This window comes from Callospermophilus lateralis, chromosome X, assembly GCF_048772815.1.
Source record: "Callospermophilus lateralis isolate mCalLat2 chromosome X, mCalLat2.hap1, whole genome shotgun sequence".
NCBI lineage: Eukaryota > Metazoa > Chordata > Mammalia > Rodentia > Sciuridae > Callospermophilus > Callospermophilus lateralis.
Genome location: NC_135325.1, coordinates 20,045,398 through 20,065,319, shown reverse-complemented (window position 1 = coordinate 20,065,319; position 19,922 = coordinate 20,045,398). Strand labels below are relative to the sequence as shown.

At 32.7% G+C, this 19,922-nt stretch overlaps 1 protein-coding gene across 3 annotated transcripts in view; it reads left to right on the top strand.

Annotated features, from left to right (window-relative positions):
- The window catches only part of Dmd (dystrophin), a 2,011,337-nt gene that overhangs the window by 562,151 nt on the left and 1,429,264 nt on the right, over positions 1-19,922 (top strand). For all 3 annotated transcript variants that reach the window (XM_077107047.1, XM_077107046.1, XM_077107045.1), the window contains one exon: positions 8,951-9,070. In XM_077107047.1, the coding sequence (XP_076963162.1) occupies positions 8,951-9,070 (120 nt within the window). The remainder of the gene's footprint in view (positions 1-8,950; positions 9,071-19,922) is intronic.

The following is a 19,922-nucleotide window of genomic DNA, read 5'->3' as shown; positions in this document are numbered from 1 at the left end:
AGTGATTATAGATCACTGATTACAAATTCATTCATTAGAAATTACTGCATATTGATTCAGTAACATTGCTCAGAAAATCAGTGCTTTTTTTAAGTTCATCAATATATCTACTAAAGATATACCTGCCCAAGATTCACATAAGATTCACTCTATGATTTATACTTAATTGCTTTTGCAGTGTTTCTTCTATAGAAGTTTTTGGCCTCTGGAGCGGAGTTTTTAGTAAAGGAAAATATAGGTTCCTGTGTATTTCCCACTTAACAAATTAGTCTCACCTCACGTATAGTGTCTCTCTTTTCCTGAATCAGTAACAATTAATTTAAATTCCCTTGAATAGATAATATGACAGTAAAAATGTAGATTAATTATTTAACTATATGAAATATTTAAGAATGCATTTTATGGAAAATCTCTTTACAAGAAAGCTACAACAGATATGATAACATGAATCTTAAGGCAATTATTTTCCTTGAAATATATATTAATGTAACAAATGAATAACTATAAATCCATTCCGTGTTAAAAATAAGGTAGAATATGGCACCATATCCGTCTACAGAATATAAAATTGTTAACTACAGAATACTGTCAATTTATATTTATGTCTGTTATGTTCAGAATGGTTTCTAGTAGGCCGACTGGTACTTCTGTGTTATTCACTGAACTAATGATAATACACACTGCTTTTATTGTCTATGAACAAAGATATAGTTCCTATCTGATAAGAATAATGGAACTCTTTTCTAAAAAATTTTCATTGTAGATGGACACAATACCTTTATTTTATTTATTTATATTTATGTGGTGCTGAGGATCGAACCCACTGCATCACATATGCTAGGCAAGCACTCTACCATTGAGCCACAACCCCAACCCCAATAATAGAACTCTTAAATCAGATTTTTACATGATCTATAGTTTCAGCACACTGAGAGTATTTACTAATTAAAAGATAAACAATCTGATTACCAAGGATATTATAAATAAATACTAATACTCTGAAGGGCTGTTTTCATGCACCTTAGTCTAAGAACAGAATGAAAAGATAAAGATGCCAAATATAGAAGAAAATAAACATTTCATACCACCTTCTAACCCTGCTAAACACTATACTAACTGGTTGTAACTTAGTATCTTATTTAACCGCTTATTAAGCCTGTCCTGGAGGAATTTTACAGATAAATATGTTTAAAGCAGTTCAAAAGTTCCCTAAGGTAACATCAATAGTAATTTGTACACTCCATTTTTTATTTTATTTTTGAGACAATGTCTCAGTATGTTGTTTTGGCTTGTTTTGACATAGTAGTTTAAGTGATCCTTCCCAGTGTGTGCCACCACCCCTTGCTAGAGCCTGATTTTAACCTTGACCTGACTGCCTTTAAACCCACAGACTTTACCTCTGTTCTGAGATTCCAGTGAAACTTGACTCTGGCTGTGACCCTAGAAGGTAGAGCAAATGCAAAAAAGGAACTGAGATTTGGTTTATTGTAACATTTGTTTTCCTAGGATGGGGAATTTCTGGATGGACAAGATAGAGACTAAGGGCATGGAAGTGTGCAAACTTGAAGTGAGCTATTGTAAAATGGCATGTTGGTGACAACTGGGCATAAAATGGTCAAAACCAAAATGTTTAAGGAAATAATGTGTTAATATTCGTCCTGTAGCTCTTTCTCTAAATTTGAACAAAAGGGATTGGAATGAGAATGACAATACTATCTGAGCAGGGAAATAATAGGTAGAACTGAAATATATATATACACACACATACATACATACATACACACACACTATGAGTGAATCAATGCATAACATTTCCTCTATGCTCCATGTGAAATCTTCCTGTCCAACTTCTTTTCTCAATTTTGTTTTTCTTGTCAATAATTACTGCTAGACTAAAGGCATTTTATAATTATTAGACCTTACTGGTGTTCACATTAAACAGATTTCAATGGTGTAATTATTCAAGATGTATGGATATAGGTATTCATGGATTTGTTGAAGGAAGAAGGAAGGCAGGAGAATTAAGTGCTATCATTTAGTGATTAGGCTATTTTCTCTTTAATTCATGACATATCTCTGACCATGCAAAATTTTCAGCAGTGCATGATACCACTAGATCAGGTAGTTTAAAGCTATTTTTGTTATTATCATACATAGTATGCAAGCTTAAGTATAAAGATATGGAATTCATAATGTAATGTTTTCAGACCCTCAAACTTTGCTTCAACCTCAACCTTTGTTTTTCTGATTTTCCCCAAACCACATTCCCTTCCTATATTTATGATATCTATTAGAGGATGGTGGTCAGAATGCATTAGAAAAGAGTGAATTATTGGGTTCTTGTAGTTTAATCATATCAATATGCTTAAATACAGTATTTTAGAACTCGGTGGTTCTTATCATTCATTGAGTTAATATGCTCGGCCAGGTAAAATGGTAAGCAATTATACATTATTCAGTCTTAAAAACCACTGAAATAGTTATTTATTCCAATTATGCAAAGTAGGAAGCTGAGGTTTGGTATGGTTGACAATTTTTTCATGGTCTTATGAGTGGTTATTAATGCATCTGTGAATTAAACCCAGAAAAGCTGACTTCAGATCATATATAGTTGACTAGTGTTTCCTTATAAACATGTGCCATTTTGTTAATCTACTCCATACTGTTTTCTTTTCTCGCTTATCTTATGAAATACGCATAGGCACATTAATTGTATACTGGTTTTAAAATAGTCTTTGTTCTTGCAGGGCAGTCTCAAGATGGTTATAGTTAGGCTCCCTCATTGAGGCTTCCCAGAAGAGTGTTTTAAGTAGGTATCCAGGGTTATAACCACCTTGATTCAGCATATGTATTTGAAATCATAAACATTTGCTTTTGATCATGCACCTACTTATATAACCTGTTGGCAGTGTGCATTCTATGGCCTACTTATATAAAAATATATTAAAAAGGCCTATGGAAGGATTCAGGTGGGAAAATGGGGCTGGAGTGCAGACTGGAGGCTGGGGGCTACTGTTGCCACCTCTGAATAAAGTTTATCTACTATACCAACTCCACCTCATATCTTCCTTCATCTGCTGGGATCCTGAACCTGTTTCCCAGGATCTGAGCCTCCATCTGACACTTCTTGAGCTCCATTTCTGCTATTGGAAAGCATTTAGTACTTTTACAATCTTTCAAATCTCTCCATTGATATGGTCTTTTAGAAACCCCTTTTAGTAGCATAGGTATGGCAGAAACATAAACATTCACACTGACGAAAAGATCAAAACAATGAGTTCTGATATAAGGACTAATAAAGCTAAGCAATCACATTTAAGTAAGTGGATATCAAAATAAAAACTCTTCCAGGAGAACCTGTTGGGAGACTTATTTAAAATACTCAGCAAATTTATAACAATTTATATGCCATAAATAGATCCTCATGGGGAGCTAGATAATACTGTGGCCACCCAGGCTTAGCAAAGTGAACATTTGACTGGAAATAAAATTGAAAGTCATTTCCAGATCATTTCATTCAGGGCAGCAGGGGATATAGAGCCTAGTCCAGTGCAGAGGCAATGGAAAAATGGAAGTAAGATTGAGCATGAGAGGAAAATAGAAAAGTCTAAATAGTTGTCCTTGCTATCATTTCATAAGAAATACAAACACTTTCTGATTTGAATTTTAAGTTTATGTAAAATAATCAATTCATATTCAGATGTATTGCATTAGCTAATTGATCCTTAACATCTTGAAAGTTTTTGTTCCTGAGACAGTTTTGAAAGAAATTACTTTCCTAAGTATTAAACTAATTAATCTCTATTCCTAGAAACTCTTCTGGTTTTATAACATCCTTTGCAAATTTATATTTGATAGAAATTTTGTTTTCATCAGTCTTTCCTTTTGTATACATTTATTTTGCCAAGAAAAAACACTACAAACTACTTAAACTTAATGTTTGTAACTAAACATCTTTCCAATTTCATTAATTTATACTAATTTTGAGGAGGAGGAATTAGATAGCCTTAGATCCCCAAGCAGAAAACATGATCTCTATTGTGTGTTTAGGTATGGGCCTTTAGAACATAGGACCTGAAAGTGTTTGCACTTTCATGTTTGTAAATTATTGAACCAGGAGGAGGCCTAAAATTATACAGAGGTAACCACTGCCCTTTCTTTATGCAGGTAGCAAAGATATACCATGGCCAAATGAATCATGCTACATCGTTCCATGGAGCATACAGTAGACCCAACCTTATTATATTTTCAATTATATTATCTTTCTATTAAATATTGATCTTGACCTTGAAACTCAAATTCAAAAATTCACTATCCTTATGTACTTCCATGTGTATTTTGTAAGCATTATTTTACATGCGTGCTAAAAAGGGGCAAAATAGCATGAATCTATTGTAAACACTGAGGTGAATTCTTTGTCCAGTGGTGGTTCTAAGTTGATTTTTAAAAACCAATGTGACCTGGGATGATGAAGTACCAATAATGATACAAAAGTAGGAGAATAGTCATATTTAAATAATAAATTGTGGTCATGTAACAAATTTACTCAGATCCTATAACTAGAGAATTCTTTAGTAGAAAGAAATATTCATAGAGGTATAACAAAACACAAGTTTATCAAATATAATCATTTTTAATGTTACATTTCACTGTTGGCCTTTTCCCTTGTCATAAAGAAAAAAAAAAGATTGTTATTTGACATTAGAGAACAAACATCTCTGACATTTGTATCTATCTAATAATGGTATAGAAATTTAATTAAGAGCATGACAGAATTTTTTTTTAATCTGCTAAATGTTACAAAAGCATTACTTGAATAAAATAATGGCAAGAAATACATAATAAATTAGCAAGTGTGTGTTTACATATGTGTTTTATAAATTGTAAGTTTGTGATAAAGAAACATTTTAACATTTATTACAGCATTTTGCTCTGAAAGTGTTATCTTCTAATAGGCAAAAAATTTAATCCATTTCTCTTGGGATACATTTGTATTTGAATATAATTTGGCTCATATTTCAGGATTTTTTTAAGCAAATCAACAGTAAATCTCCATTGTATAAACTGCTTGTGAGAAACTGAAATCCATCTGAAGTCAATATTCAACTAAAGTTTAAATGAAAAATAGCTTAAGAAAACTTTAATGTGGCTTCAAAAGTTAGTAGACATGAATCCATTATCTCAAATAAGGAAGCAAGTAGGCATCCTGCATACCAATGACCAAGGTCCTTATTCAAACATGCCTAGGTTGGTAGAACAATTTACCTTTTTCACCCTCATTTTTGTGTTTGGCAATTTTGTTACTTGTAAGAATTAATTTTAAAAAGCAGATCATTTACTTTGGATATTTTATAATCTTTTGTATATTGAAGATATTGGAAAGATCACCTAATGTGATATTCACTCATGTTTATTTTGGGAGTTGAAATCTGAGAAAAATAAAAATCTTGTAGTAGTTACCTTGCAGCCATTGAATGTGCTCAGAAAGGTCAGCTTAACCTTTTTAATTTAAGCTCTGATTAGAAGTGAAAGATGATATATAATTTTAAAGTCACTGAAGAATAAAAGAGATACTGGAAGTAACATTAAATCAAATATGTTTATGCTAATCTATTTCAGTTCTATGTATTCTTCAAGGTTTTCAGCCACCAATCCCATGTTCTTTTATTTCCCTCTGCTCATAGTAAGTCCAGTTGGTTCTGAATTGATTTTTAAAATGATGGCACTTTGTGTTATTACTTTCACAAAAGAATAAAAGTCTTTATCAATAAATCTGATATTAGAATAAATAACAGAATCAGGCAACTCATACCAGAAAAGATACATAGTACATTTGATCACATATGCTTCAGATGGACTCATCCTGAGTTAGAAATAAAAGTGAATCAAACTAGGATATTCCCATGGTCCTTTAGTGAAATATTAAAATAGTGAAAACAATTAACATGTAAAACTATGAATAGTATGACATTATTCCCTACTAGTTCTAACATGTAATTATATATATATTGAGTGGTAGGAAAAAGAATTATCTAAATTCAATAAATCAACTTATGACAAACTGGCCACCAAATTATTTTAATTCTAAAAATTTCCAATTGACAAATATAAAATGTTCTCAGTCCTGGCTTATTTAACTCAGAAAACAGGCTTGACATGATTGTCAAGGACAACTCTGAATGTTAATATTTCCATTTTCAGCCTCATGACAGAAAGAGTTTTATTAACCAGTATAAGCTCTGGAATGTCAAAGGCTTGATAGGAGTATAGACTCCACACACAAAATAGATGCATAGTCATTTTATCCTAAATTGCTTTACTTGAAAATGTAGCATGAAAATCTAGAAAGGATGTAAAAAGAAGTGATTTTACAGTGGTCTAAAATGTTTGGGCTTGAAAAATAGAAGTCCTGGAATAAAAATGCTCATGCATTAGAGGTTATGATTCAGCCATCCTAATAAGTTCTTCTGCACTTGCCATTATGTTTGAATAACTAAGAGCTGAACTGATGGGTGCCAACCATCATTGTTGTACAAGGTGAAAAAGCAGGTTTGCCAGAAAATAGCAGGCCATATCTCAATCTTGGTTCTCCATTTTTTGTGTTATAAAAGAAAAATCATCTAAGAAGCAAACTAGTTAGCTAGAAGTTTGAATACTTAATTATGTAACTATCAATAACAACATAACAGGGTAAGGTCCTGGAGGATCTCTGTTTTTGTTCAACTTATGCTTTTCATCCCATTTATCTTTAATAAAAAATGTACACCACATTTTTAAAATGATTGTAAGTAATATTTTTATTGGTATTTGATTGGAGAAAACAATGACCTTTTAGTCACTTTTATAAGTTAGAAAGCTAAGATTCAAATTATTCTGGTTTTACTTGAAGGTTCAGTTGAAAAAGTTTCCTGCAAAGGTTGATATAATGACACTAAAAAGAAGAGATTCCCCTTAACCTACTGTAATCTTTGCATAATCGAAAAGGACCAAACTCGGGCTGGGGCTGGGGCTGGGGCTCAGTGATAGTGTACTTGTCTGGTGTGAGTGAGGCACTGGGTTCAATTCTCAGCACCTCATGTAAATAAATAAAATAAAGGTCTATCAACAACTTCTCTCTCTCTCTCTCTCTCTCTCTCTCTCTCTCTCTCTCTATATATATATATATATATATATATATATATATATAAATTTTAAAAAAGACCAAACTCATCTGTGCCTATTGCCCTCCCACATGGCATTGCTTAGAATGTGTAGAAAGGAGTTCAGAGAAGATCTCTGTTCTGGATGGATGTTATATTCTAGTAACTAGAGACAAACAACAAATGATTACACAATAAAGTAGTATAATTAAAAAAGGATAGAACTAGAGAATAACTTGGGACATTTTACATGCTGATGAAAAGTCACTCTGAAGATAACAAAACTCAATCATGAGTAATAAGGAGGAGAGAATATTGAAAGATCTGGAGGAAGAGTAATTCAAGCAGCAGGAACATTTTGACACATTTATGGAAGAGAAAGAAGGTAACCATATTTGAAAGGTAGTTATGGGAGGGCAAGAATGTTTTACAGTTATATTGGTGAGGTAGGAAAATGCTAAATCATATAAGTATTTCACATATAAAATTTTGATTATTGTTCTTAGTGGGATGATATTCTATTGGTTTTTATACCAAAGAATGACATCTTATGTATTGTTTGAGCAAAAGAGAAGGAACTAGCATGGGAGGATAATCAGGAGAGGATTGTACATAAAAATCAGAAGAGTGCCCAGAATGAAGAAGTAGTCAATTGATTCAGTAATCAAAATATAAAATAAGATATTGTCAAAAATTGCTATTGGAACCAAGTTATGGAACCAGCCCAGGTGCCTGTCAACAGAAAAATGGATAAAGAAAATGTGGCATATATACACAATAGGGTTTTACTCGGCCATAAAGATAAATGAAATTATGGCATCTGCTGGTAAATGAATGGAACTGGAGAATGTCATGCTATGTGAAAGAAGCCAGACTCAAAGTCAAGGATCAAATGTTTTATCTTTCATGTGAAAGCTAGACCAAATTAAGGGGAGAAAAGTTGGGGGGGATTCAGTGAAAATAGAGGGGAGATCAGTGGAACAAAGTAAGGGGATTGATGGGGAGGGAGGAGGGATGGGAAAGGAGAGGAAAAGTGGAAGGAAATTGACAGAATTAGGCTATGTGCATATATGAATATACTACAGTGAATTATACCAAAAAATAAAGACCTTTATTTTATGTAGAGGAAAGAGAACAGGGCAGGGAGAAAAGGAGGGGGAGAAGTATTGGGGACTTAAGTGAAGCAAATTACTTTCCATGCTTATATAGTTATCAAAAATGAATCCCAATATCATTTATAATTATAATAACTAATAAAAACAGAAAAAGTGACTATTGGATTTGAAGACCTGAAAGTTAATGGTGACTTTTACAAGAGATGTTTAGTGGGATAGCAGGCAAATTGAGTAGTGGGGTCATTAAGTTGAGGGTATAACTAGGAAAAAATGATTTCTGTGCAGGTGTACACATGACAATGGAAGGGGTTGTTGGGTCAATAGAGCTTTATTTGTATGGTAATAAACAACTTTAATTTAAATTAGAAGGTATTAGAGATGCCAGAGGTGCAGGTAATTTTAGGAAAAAAGTACTTAAAAAGGTGAGAGAATGTGGGATAAGGAGCAGAATATTCTACTATAACTTTCTCAATACATGACCTCTGTTTATACTTTCCAAATCAATTGACAGTTGAATCACGTAGATTTTGCTGAGTGCCATAACAAAAATAGTACTTGAAATAATTCTAGTTTAATAAGAAATTATATTACCAAACACATGGCAGAAATAAATCACACACATTTTGGTGGTAATGTATTCAATATACATATGAGATTGTTATTTTAATTTCATCTTTGACAAATTTTATCTTTTAGGTGCTTCAAGAAGATCTAGAACAGGAACAAGTCAGGGTCAATTCTTTAACTCACATGGTGGTGGTAGTAGATGAATCCAGTGGAGATCATGCAACTGCTGCTTTGGAAGAACAACTTAAGGTCAGAAATTTTTCTTTAATGAACTAAATATGTTCTTCAGAATATATAATTACAACTTGAAAACATTCAGACAATTTAGAATATGATTTATTATTAATATTTTAATGCGATATATTAAAGTAATTAAGATTGTTTCCCATTTATGAATGTTTTCCTGTATACTGTTTGCTGATACTAATTTCCTAACCTTTGGAGAAATATACAAAGAAGGGTTCCTTTATTTTTGTTACAGGGCACTGGTTTAACCAATACTATTTATATCATCTTCAAGTCTAGAGCCTAAAAGGGCACAAACATTTTTTTTTTTAAATCATAATTGATTAAATCACAAATTGAATGCCTTCAGTATGTGTATTCCTGTAGGCCACCAGTTGTAATCTTGATGTAAGGATAGCAGGATTGAGTCATATATGTTGGTTGAAGTAGACATTTAGTCTTTCAAGCATTCTTCCAACCTAAGTTACAATATTTATGTTTTTAGAAACAAAACCAGTATGATTAAGAAAAGATAATGTGAACATTTTAATTTGTTTTGTCTTCTAAATTAGAAAAAATATTGTTAATGTAAAAAAATTTAAAAGTATATTAAATATGAAAATATCAACAGTAAGTGAAAACAATCACTTTGATGGACATATATAATTATATGTCCATCCAAATTATAGTAATTTCACATTCTTTTTTGAGATACTCATTTTACCCACCAAATGCCTGTTTGTCCTTTGTGACAGATAGCAGTCATCAGTCTATGTCAAAGGATCTTATCAATGTGGGTTTAAATGGCTTTATCAACTCAAATTAGATCTAAACATAATTTTTCCTACCTAACCTATAACACAGTTTCTTAAAACCTTATCTCAGTTTTCTTCCTTTTCTTCCTGATTTTTTCTTATTCCAGTGAAATATCTTTTCCTCAGGTTATTGCTTTAGACTGCCAAACTTAAAAAAAAAAATGTTATCTTATTCTCTGTCATTAAAAAACAAAGGGAATGCTCTTGAACTAATAGGTTGGACGGTGCTGCAACCAAAAATTTAATATATACTGACAATTAATGTTATATCACTTGACTTTCAATAAAATTGCAGGGATCTAAAAAGACCTATGACCTCAGCTGTGACAATATATCATTAAATATATAATCATTTATATTGCATACACACAAACACACACAAACATACATATGTGCACTTTTGACCAGTTAAATTACTGCATTTTAAAAATCCACAAACTGATATAATAGTAACGAATTATAGGATAAAAATCTAATACTCAATATTTCCCAGAGTATTTCAGAAAAGGTAAAAGAAGACTGCAGAGTAGGGGTTGTTTGGAATAGTGACTGGTTAAAAAAAAAATAGGGCAGGGAATTGTTAGGTCACTACTTGAACCAGCACAATTGGCTTTACAATATAAAATTGTTCCAGGTGATGATTGTGGAACTGAGGCATCTCAGAAAACAATTCATAAAACTCAGATAGTGACTAGGTTAGAACTTAGGAAAGAGTCATTATTCTACATGCTTTAATTTTTACCTTATTTTTCTGCCTGTATTTCTTTAGTTCAAAGATATCTACTAAATACCTGTGCATGTGTTGGCTATTCCAAATTCATATAAACTCAGTGTGCATTTGTCCATGATTACCTTCTCCTTCATCAATCTACATACCTCTTTACTGCCACCTTAATTTCAGATATTCTAGTGTCCAAAATGGAGTGGTCACTAGAGATCCCCAAAGGGGAGGGGAGACAGAAGAAATTAAGAGGACTTTTAGGGATTTGGAGAGATGCTAGGCAGCGGAGGAGAGAGCACAAGAGTGGAAGAAGGGTAGTTAGAAACAATGTATACATATGTATGTATGGAGATATCAGTGAATCCTATCAGTTTGTACACTTAATATGTTAATTATAATACATACTATAAGGGATTAAATAGAAAGAGAACTTCTGTTATAAATTTTTCATTATTTATATTTCATCAGTTCTTCAATCCTAAAGAGTCTGTATTTGATTTCATACTTTATTTAAACCATCAGTTGGAATTACCCTGAAATGCTTCATTCATTTGACTGTGAAATATAGGTGATTCTTTCTCAGGTTCTTTTCAAGGGATATAATCTCATTTTACCTAGTTTAATTCTTAAAAGGAAGAGAAAGAGAATATGATGGAGGAGGGGGAGAATAAGAAAGGTAACAAAGAATAAAAGGGTAAATACATTAAAGTCCCTTTAAAAGCAACACTGTTATCTTGGACATGTGATAAAAATTCATGGGTTTTTAGAAGGAGTCTGGTAGAAGTAATTGGAAGAATTATTATAAGGAAGAGAAACTCACATATGGATCCATACAAGAAAATAAAATTAGGAGAATCCTGAGAATGGATCCTTGAGATCTTTTTTTCAGAATAAGACCTGGTCATTCCTACTTTCTCCCCCAATAAGAATGTTCATGCCATGCCTTCTTTCTCCTCTATGGCCTCCCAAGTCACTCTAATGCCTGGCTCTCTTTTGCTCCAATTCAGTTGATAAACCATTCAGAGGCTCAAAAAAGATACCCAGAGACAATGATTTAATTTGATATCCTTCTTTCTTTTTTTAAATAAAAGGTAAACTAGGAAGGCAAATTCTTCATTTAGTAAGATAAGGGAGAGAGGTATTCTTAATATCCTATGATAGAACTAAAAGTTAATCTCATAGAATCTTTACATGTGCTCATTTAGTTCTATGAACTCTGATTATAGAATTTCTTGAATTTTAAAACCTTTAGAAGTCTTTTTAAAAGAAGGCTTAAAAAAACAAAGATGGGTTAGAACATATGCTTAGGGATTCTGAAAGGCAGCACAACTTATGAAGAATAATATTCTGAAAAGTACAGTCTGTTTTAAATTAATTTGTTTCTTTCTCCTGGAGATTCTTCCTTCCCCTCAGCAATGTCACCACAGGGTCAAAGCCTTGTCCTTAACTTTAGAGGTTTCCAGAATATCACTGTCCAGAAGGCCTGATTTATAAACAAATGCCAGTTAACTATTTTTAGATAAGTACCTGAGAATGATAATTTATGTAGAGTTTTCATTCCTGGAGCTTATTATCATATTCCTAAGCATTTCACATTCCATTCTTTTTCATTTTCCTAAACAATTACTTGTTATGTTCTTATAATGCCCAGTGGACTATAATGGATAAAGTAGTGAGAAAAAAAAATGTCACTATCCCCATTAGTTGTGAGGAGTAATGTGCAAGCCTGTGACATTCCTCAGAACCTTGGATCAATGGTACCCATTTTACAGGCTCCATCTTTTTGGAACAAATGCAAACTTTGTCATTCACAATTACCATAGTAGGCATTGTGGACCTGATGACTGTTATTGTGGTACATGTGATCAGTTACAGGAAATAAGCTTTGGTAAAACAATACTTATTAATAAGCAATAATTATTTTATTAATGCTTGTTTCCTGTAACTGCATTTATGCAATTTTCATAAATTATATTAGTGAAAATGATCAAATATTTTAGAATGGACACAATATATTTCTGAAGGAAAATAATTATTTTATTTATTTTGTGTGTGTGTGTGTGTGTGTGTGTGTGTGTGTGTGAGATGCTGGGGATTGAACCCAGGGCCTTGTGCATGTGAGGCAAGCACTCTACCAACTGAGCTATATCCCTAGCCCCCTGGAAAAGAATGATTTTTGATAGAAAGTTAATCTTAAGTTTGAAGGCAAGGAATGATTCCTGAGGAAAGTGATGTTTCCACCAGAATCTAAAGAATATATTGGAGAAAACCAGATAAAGTGAGTGTGTAGAGAATAGTGGTGGAGGTAGGGAGAGTTTCTAGGAAGGGAAAATGGTAAATCAGGTGAGTACAGTATTCTCAAGGAAATGGAGGGGCCACTGTGCTACAACACTGATAATTGAAGAGTGACCCTTGAAGAGGTTTGAATGGCAGGCAGGGACTTATCTAAGAATTAGAATTAATGTGATATTAAACTCTATCATAATTTATGCAGTCAGTAAATATATTGAGTATCACTTATCTCTCTGCCAGCATGGAAGCTGGACCACAATGATAGGGTGGGGCAGAGGTCATAGTTGTGCTGCCTGCCTTCATGGACTCACATTAATCAAATACAGTTAAATATATAAAATGACTGAATTCAATGTGTCAAAAATATGCAGTTTTCAATGACCTATCATGTTCTAGAGAGTCATGAAATACCACCATACATGACTTTAAATGATATCTGAAGATTTAAAAGAAGTAGGCAGCACTAGAGAATAGGTATGTGTTCTGGACAGAATAGCATTTATTAATTAAACAAATATGTATTGAATACCTTCTAGGTACCAGGCTAGACTTAAAGGTTCAATTATGGAAAATAACTGATTATTTACTCTATGGATCTTATGTTCCAAGCAAGCATTGAAAAAAAAAAAAAAAAAAAAAAAAAACTATTGCTGGGCATGGTGGTGCACGCCTGTAATCCCAGCAGCTCAGGAGACTGAAGCAGGAGGATCACAAGTTCAAAGCCAGCCTCAGCAACTGTGAGGCACTAAGCAACTCAGTGAGACCCTGTCTCTAAATAAAATATTAAATAGGGCTGGGAATGTGGCTCAGTAGTCAAGTACCCTTGAGTTCAATCTTCGGTACCAAAAGAAAAAAAAGAAAATAGGCAACTATTTTCCAATGAAATGTTTTAAAACTAAGTTGCAACACATCTAGTGTTGTAGATCTAATTGGTTTTATTTGTGCTTCAAGACTCCAGCAGCAGTGTGGACTAAGGTTATTTATAGCCAGAAAACAAGAAGTGACATATAGAAAATGGAAGTGAGGTAGTGAAAGCTTACAACCTCACTTTCATTTGCCTGATTTGAACATGGTTTAAAGAGTTGGCCACTTGTGACTAGCCAAGATTCAGCTGTTCATTTTAAGAGCTCAGGTTAGTCTATTTACACATCAAATCGGGTTATAGTTCATTATGCTCAGAGAAAATTTTAGACCAAACATAAAATATAAATGGAGGCATCATTAGGTAAATGTAATTCAATAGCTATATAGAAAAAAAAACCCAAACAAACAAGGAAATAGTTTTAAATTGTGTGGTCAAGGAATATTTCACTGACAGGTGGCATCTGAACAAAAACTAGAATAAGGAAATCTCTTTGGAGGTGCACAGGTTGTGTGCACATTTCACTTTTTAAAAACTAAACTGCTATAAATGAAGCATAAAGGAAGCATATTTTTCCTGAGATATAGTTATTTCTAATAAACAAAGATCCAAGAACATGGTTAAGTCCATAGTTTACAGAAGATTAATGAAAATATCTTACAAAGAAAAGGCAGAGTCATTCAAATCTATTTTTAATTTTTTTAGATGTAGACGAACACAATACCTTTATTTAATTTATTTTATTTTTATGTAGTTCTGAGGATTGAACCCAGTGCCTCACACATGCTAGGCAAGCATTCTACAACTGAGCCACAACCCTAGCTCTCAAATCTAATTTTAATATATGTTTTTTTTTATATATGTGAAAACTTGGGAACCCAACTCAATGTGCTAATGTTTTTAAGGCCACAAACCTAAGAGTTTCTGGCACATAAAAGGCATTAAACTAATATTGTTAAATGACTAATACTATAGTTAGTCTACCATTTGGGATACTTAAAGGTATATATCAAAAGAATGGATAGAGACAAGTGTCCTATTTTAAAGGATAACATTACGAAACAAAATTTTAGCAGATCATTAAACATATGCACTGGTACCATTTCTCACCCAACACATAAAATTAATGAACATGTTTTTAATAAAGAATAATATGTGCTGGGGTTGTGGCTCAGTGATGGAGTGCTTGCCTGACATGTGTGAGGCACTAGATTCGATTCTCAGCATCACATATAAATAAATAAATTCCATTGACAACTAAAAAAATTTAAAAAGAATAATATATGAAGATGAGAAAGATTCCAAAGAGCCAAGATACATTGATTAAAATCAAGATGTGAAAACCAAATTTATATCAATGACATTAAACAAATTATAAAAATATTATAGAGTAAGACAAATTTTGTGAATTTTTAAATTAACTGATCCAGTGGAGTGAATGCATACAAAGTGTTTTGGTTTCCCTAAATATTTTTGCAAAGTCTCCCATGATATATTTATGGATAAAGTAAATCTTATTTCTTTAAGGATTGGTGGAGAATGTCTTTGTTTTATTATATTATGTCCTAGTATCAGACTTTCATACTAGATAATTGTTTAAAAATTGATTGGAGTTTTATTTAAACTACATTATCAGAAAATTCTAGGGAAATAAGTTGTTCTGAAAATTCAGCTGGGCACTGTGTCTAAGTTGTTACTGGAGGATTTCCTTCCCCACCTTTCCTTACACTGTTCATAGCAATGTCCTGTGGAGTTAGAATGTTATATACTAATTTAAAAACTCTTTAATTCAGTTGAATTAGTTTGGTGTAAGAAAGGTCTGGCTTCCCATCCATAGATGCAAATGTAAACACATAGAAATGTAAATGAATATAAATGCATATGAATTCATGTGTATACAGATATTCCTCTGCATCCATGGTTTCTGTTTCCATAGATTCAACCAACTCTGGATCAGTTTTTTTTAATTGCATCTGTAATAAACATGTATACATATACAAACATTTGTTTTGTTGGTGTTAGGGAATGAATTCAGGGGCTTTCTACCACTGAACCCTTTCTATGTTTTCTTTTTTAACCAGGGATTTAACCCAGGTGCACTTAACTACTAAACTAAATCCCAAGGCCTTTTTATTTTTTATCTAAGACAGTGTCTTGCTAAGTTTCTTAGGCCTCCCTAAGTTGCTGAGGCAGGCTTTGAACTTGATATCCTCCTGCCTCAGCCTCCTGAGCCACTGGAATTACAGGCATACATCACGTTCCTATGTTTTCTTTTGAAACATGGTTTTCCTAAGTTGTTGAGGCTGGTTTCAAACTTGAAATCTTTATGTTTCAGTCTCCTGAGTAGCTGGGATTACAGGGCTGTGCCACTGCACTAGCATAAACTTTTCCGTATCATTGTCCCTTAAATAGCACAGTATAACAATTACTTATCTTATACTCTATATTATAAGGAATATAGGTAAATTTGAAAGTAAACAGGATGACACACATAAGTCATATGTATATACTGTACCATTTTATATATGGAATTTGATTAAGGGGGCCTGGTTCCAAACCTCCACAGATGATGAGGGATGAGTACACATGAGTGCGTGTACATTCATATACATTTATATGCATTATATTTTATACATTATTTGTATACGAGTATATACACACACATGAGAGTTGTGCAAGTTTATGTGGGTACCAGCTTTATAATAAACAAGTTTGAGTAGGATGGTGTAGTAAATGAATTTGATATTAGACAATGATATGATGTGTGGATATAAGAACTGGTTGTTGTGTTATGTGTTGGTTTAAATAGAATATTTTTAAAAATATTTTTAAATTGTACTTGGACATAATACATTTATTTTATTTATTTTTATATGGTGCTGATGATCGAACCCAGTGCCTTGCATGTGCTAGGCAAATGCTCTACCACGGAACCACAACCCCAGCCCCTAAATAGAATATTTTAAATGTCTAAGACTGGCACTATATTTTGACTGAGTTTTCTAGGATGGGAATGCATCCTGTGGAGAATGCAAGTGGAAACAGTTTTTCTTTGATTTTAAGAAAAACCTAAGCAGAGAGACTCGGTACATAAGCAGTATTGTTATGTTGAAAATGGAAAATTTTCTCTGTACTTTAGAAGGTTTGCTATCAAAAATAGGCAGAAGTTGATAACTCTAAATGTCTTCTGGTCAGATTTCATTTGTGCCCCATTTTCTTCTCTTCCATTCTTTTCTGAATATATCTGTGTGGAAGTTCAAAAATTACTTGACACTCAGCAAGGTGAAACCTAACTCGTTGTGCCCTATCTCTCTCTAAATCTGCTTCCTTTACTAAATTGTCCATTTATTGTTATACCATTAATGATGACATCTGTGCCAAAAACCTGAAATTTTTGAGACTCATCCCTAATCATTTCTCTTATGAGCCTTCTGCATATAAGATCACAATATTTCTGAGCTGTTTTTTTTTTCACATTCATTATTTTATCTTTGTTTTTGTCACCAATTCCCAACATAAAGCCAACATCAAAAGCCCCCTGGAAGTCCTTACCTCCATCCAACTCCCTTCCATTCAGTCTGCACATAGAAATCAGTGTAGGTTCTCCAGAGCATATTTAGTAGTATCTCTTCTGCCTGAAGTTCTGAGTAACTTTTCCCTCATCTACAATTTCAGACCACCTTGACCTACAAGATTTTTTATTATCTGACTCCTTACTCTCTCTAGACTTGTCTCTTGTTAGTCCTCTCATATCCTCAAACCTGTATTCTATTTTCACACTTTGTATATCACCACTGACTGTGTACATACTACCTCTACTAATCAGAATGCTTTTCCTTGTAATGTCTACTCTAAAATCCCTACCACATATAGAAAGCTTGGATGTCATATTCCTCCATAAAGATGGCCATTTGACCTAGTAATGACCACTCTTATTCTGCCCCTATACCACAAATATACTTCTATTTTAGCATATATCATCCAGTTTTCCAATTATCATTGTCTGCTTTTCCCTATTAATAGAATCTACCTTATTACATTGTTGAATAGAGTCCAGAGAATGATCAGTAATGCTTGATGGATAGCTGAATACATCAATGAGCAGATGAATGATTGGATGCAATTCCAAGATGGAAGATTTGACTTAACAAAGGGAAACTTTTTATTGCAAGGGAGTTAAGAACAATAAATCTGTAAATATACTCTCACTGCTCTGTCATTTATCTAAAATATATTATTTTAATTGGTACATAATAATTAGACACATTTATGAGGTACAGAATGATAATTTGATACATTTGATACATGTATACAATGCATTATGACCAAATCAGTGTAACTTACATTTCCTTCCCCTTCAAATTTATCCTTTATGTTGGGAAGCCTTGAATTTCTCTTTTAGTTCTCTATAAAGTATATGATAAGTTGTTGTGAACCATAGTCACCCTACTATGCTGTATAACATGAGACATTTTTCTTCCTTATTTGTTTGTTATGCATTATCCAATCTCGCCTTTCCCCTCTTTCCTGGCCTTGAGTGACTACAGCTTTTTTCTGTGCTTTTATGAGCTCAAGATTTTTAGCTTCCACATCTGAATGAGAACATGTTTTTTTTTTTTTTTATCCCTGTGCCTACATTATTTTACTTATTTTCATTATACCAGAACATTCTTAGAGTAGAATTGGAGTTGTAGGAAATAGTGAACTCTTCTTCATTGATAACATTCAGCAGAAACAGAAATGTCACATGTTCAAGTGTGTTTTAGAAGATATTCCATACTAAGTAGAAAGAGTTAATAACCTCCAAAGTCCTTTCCAATACCAAATCATATACTAGTGGCCTTCAAGAAAAAAAAATGGTAATGCTGTCTAATATATTAAGTAGAAGCATAAATTTCTTTCATTATGCAGATAACTTCAAATTAAAAGGCTTGATTTTCAAAATTACTTTAAGAAAAAACTCTCTAAAAGCAAAGGCAAAACATAAAGAAGTTGAATGCTGTATTCTGCCAATTATTTTTACCAACAATTATAATTATCAGAAGTGACAAAGTAAATCTAGAAGTAGAAGAGTTCCAGACATGTATTGACATATTTTGTGCATTGTTATCATTATTGTTAATACCATTTATAATTTTAACTGGTGAAGTATGTGAGCATTGTACGTATGACAAAAGAAATGTGCCATCTCAGTTAATCTGAAAATATTAAAATAAATGAACAATGAAAGTTGATTGGAAATAAAGTAGTATACCAAAGAATATTTGTTCAGAAAGACTATATTTCTCATTTTCTATCATGACTTAAATGTGGAGAGCGTAACTGAAAGTATTTATAGTAAGTACTTGGGATAATATGGGGAAGGAGAAAAGTCTATAAAATGTTAAGCCCTATAGAATTAAGAAATAGAGATTATTTATGGAAAGGAACATGGATGAAGAAATATATTGATATTTTCATCTAGTTTATAATTTTACATTTGGTGAATAAAATACATCTTAAAATTGTAACTTTTAAAAGTACAGAAACAATCCACCAAGTCAAGTGTTGATAATTGCTGCCAATGAAGCACTACTTATCATTGTTAATGCTTTTATGATCTTATTATTTTGTGGTAGTTTTAAGCAATTTGTATGACATGCAGCTTCAGTATCACAAATGAGAAAGCCAGTACATGATGAAGTTACATTCAGGTTCATGTAGCTTGTAAAGTGACAGAGCTGGGACTGCTACACAGATCTGTGTGATACCTCAACCAGGGCTTTTTTCTAAGCTCTCAATTTCATGGGAGAAAATTACTGTGCGACCCTGAGAAAATCGTGCAGTTTTTCTCAGTTTTGTTTTACCCAGAAGCAAAAGGGGGATAAGGAAACCTACTAAAAAAAGTAATGCAGTTTTATCTGTGAATTCAACTCTTACATGCACAAGTATGCTCTCTCTCTCTTTCACTCTTTTCATATATACCTATAACATACTATTGTGATAAGTATTTAATATTTTCCACTTCTAGGACAACACTAATAGGGAAGCTACTGTACACATGTGGATATTTAGAACACTTGAACAGTGGTTAGGGTATATGAGAATCTGCAGATTTAAGTTAATTTTAACTTTATAAAACTTGTACTTAATCCAACTATTAGAAAACTTTTGGGGCTGGGGAATAGCTCAGTTTGTAGAGAGTTG